General features: G+C 58.3%; 1 protein-coding gene across 1 annotated transcript in view; it reads left to right on the plus strand.

Annotated features, from left to right (window-relative positions):
- Nucleotides 1-44: 44 nt before the first annotated feature.
- The window catches only part of RNMTL1 (RNA methyltransferase like 1), a gene marked incomplete at its 5' end in the record, with an annotated part of 7,159 nt that continues 6,975 nt past the window's right edge, over nt 45-228 (plus strand). Inside the window, one exon of the mRNA XM_010139997.1 lies at nt 45-212. Within this exon, the coding sequence (XP_010138299.1) occupies nt 45-212 (168 nt within the window). The remainder of the gene's footprint in view (nt 213-228) is intronic.

Consider the following 228-nt stretch of genomic DNA (forward strand, 5'->3'; position numbering starts at 1 on the left):
CCAGCAGGGAGTCGTGGAGCCTGCGAGAGGGCGACCTCGCAAAGGTGAGGAAGAGGCTGGAACGAAAGGCTCTGATCATCGAGAGGGTTAAAGGCTCGGAGATCTTATTTGGGATCGCACCGTGTGCCATGGCCCTGTCGCAGTCGCGAAGGGACCTGTTCAGGTTGTTCCTCAAGCAGAGCAGCGGCTCTCAGCGGCTTGTTTTGAGTGAGGTTTGGCTTCAGGGCA

The sequence above is a fragment of the Buceros rhinoceros genome, unplaced genomic scaffold, assembly GCF_000710305.1.
Source record: "Buceros rhinoceros silvestris isolate BGI_N320 unplaced genomic scaffold, ASM71030v1 scaffold41787, whole genome shotgun sequence".
In the NCBI taxonomy this organism is placed as follows: Eukaryota; Metazoa; Chordata; class Aves; order Bucerotiformes; family Bucerotidae; genus Buceros; species Buceros rhinoceros.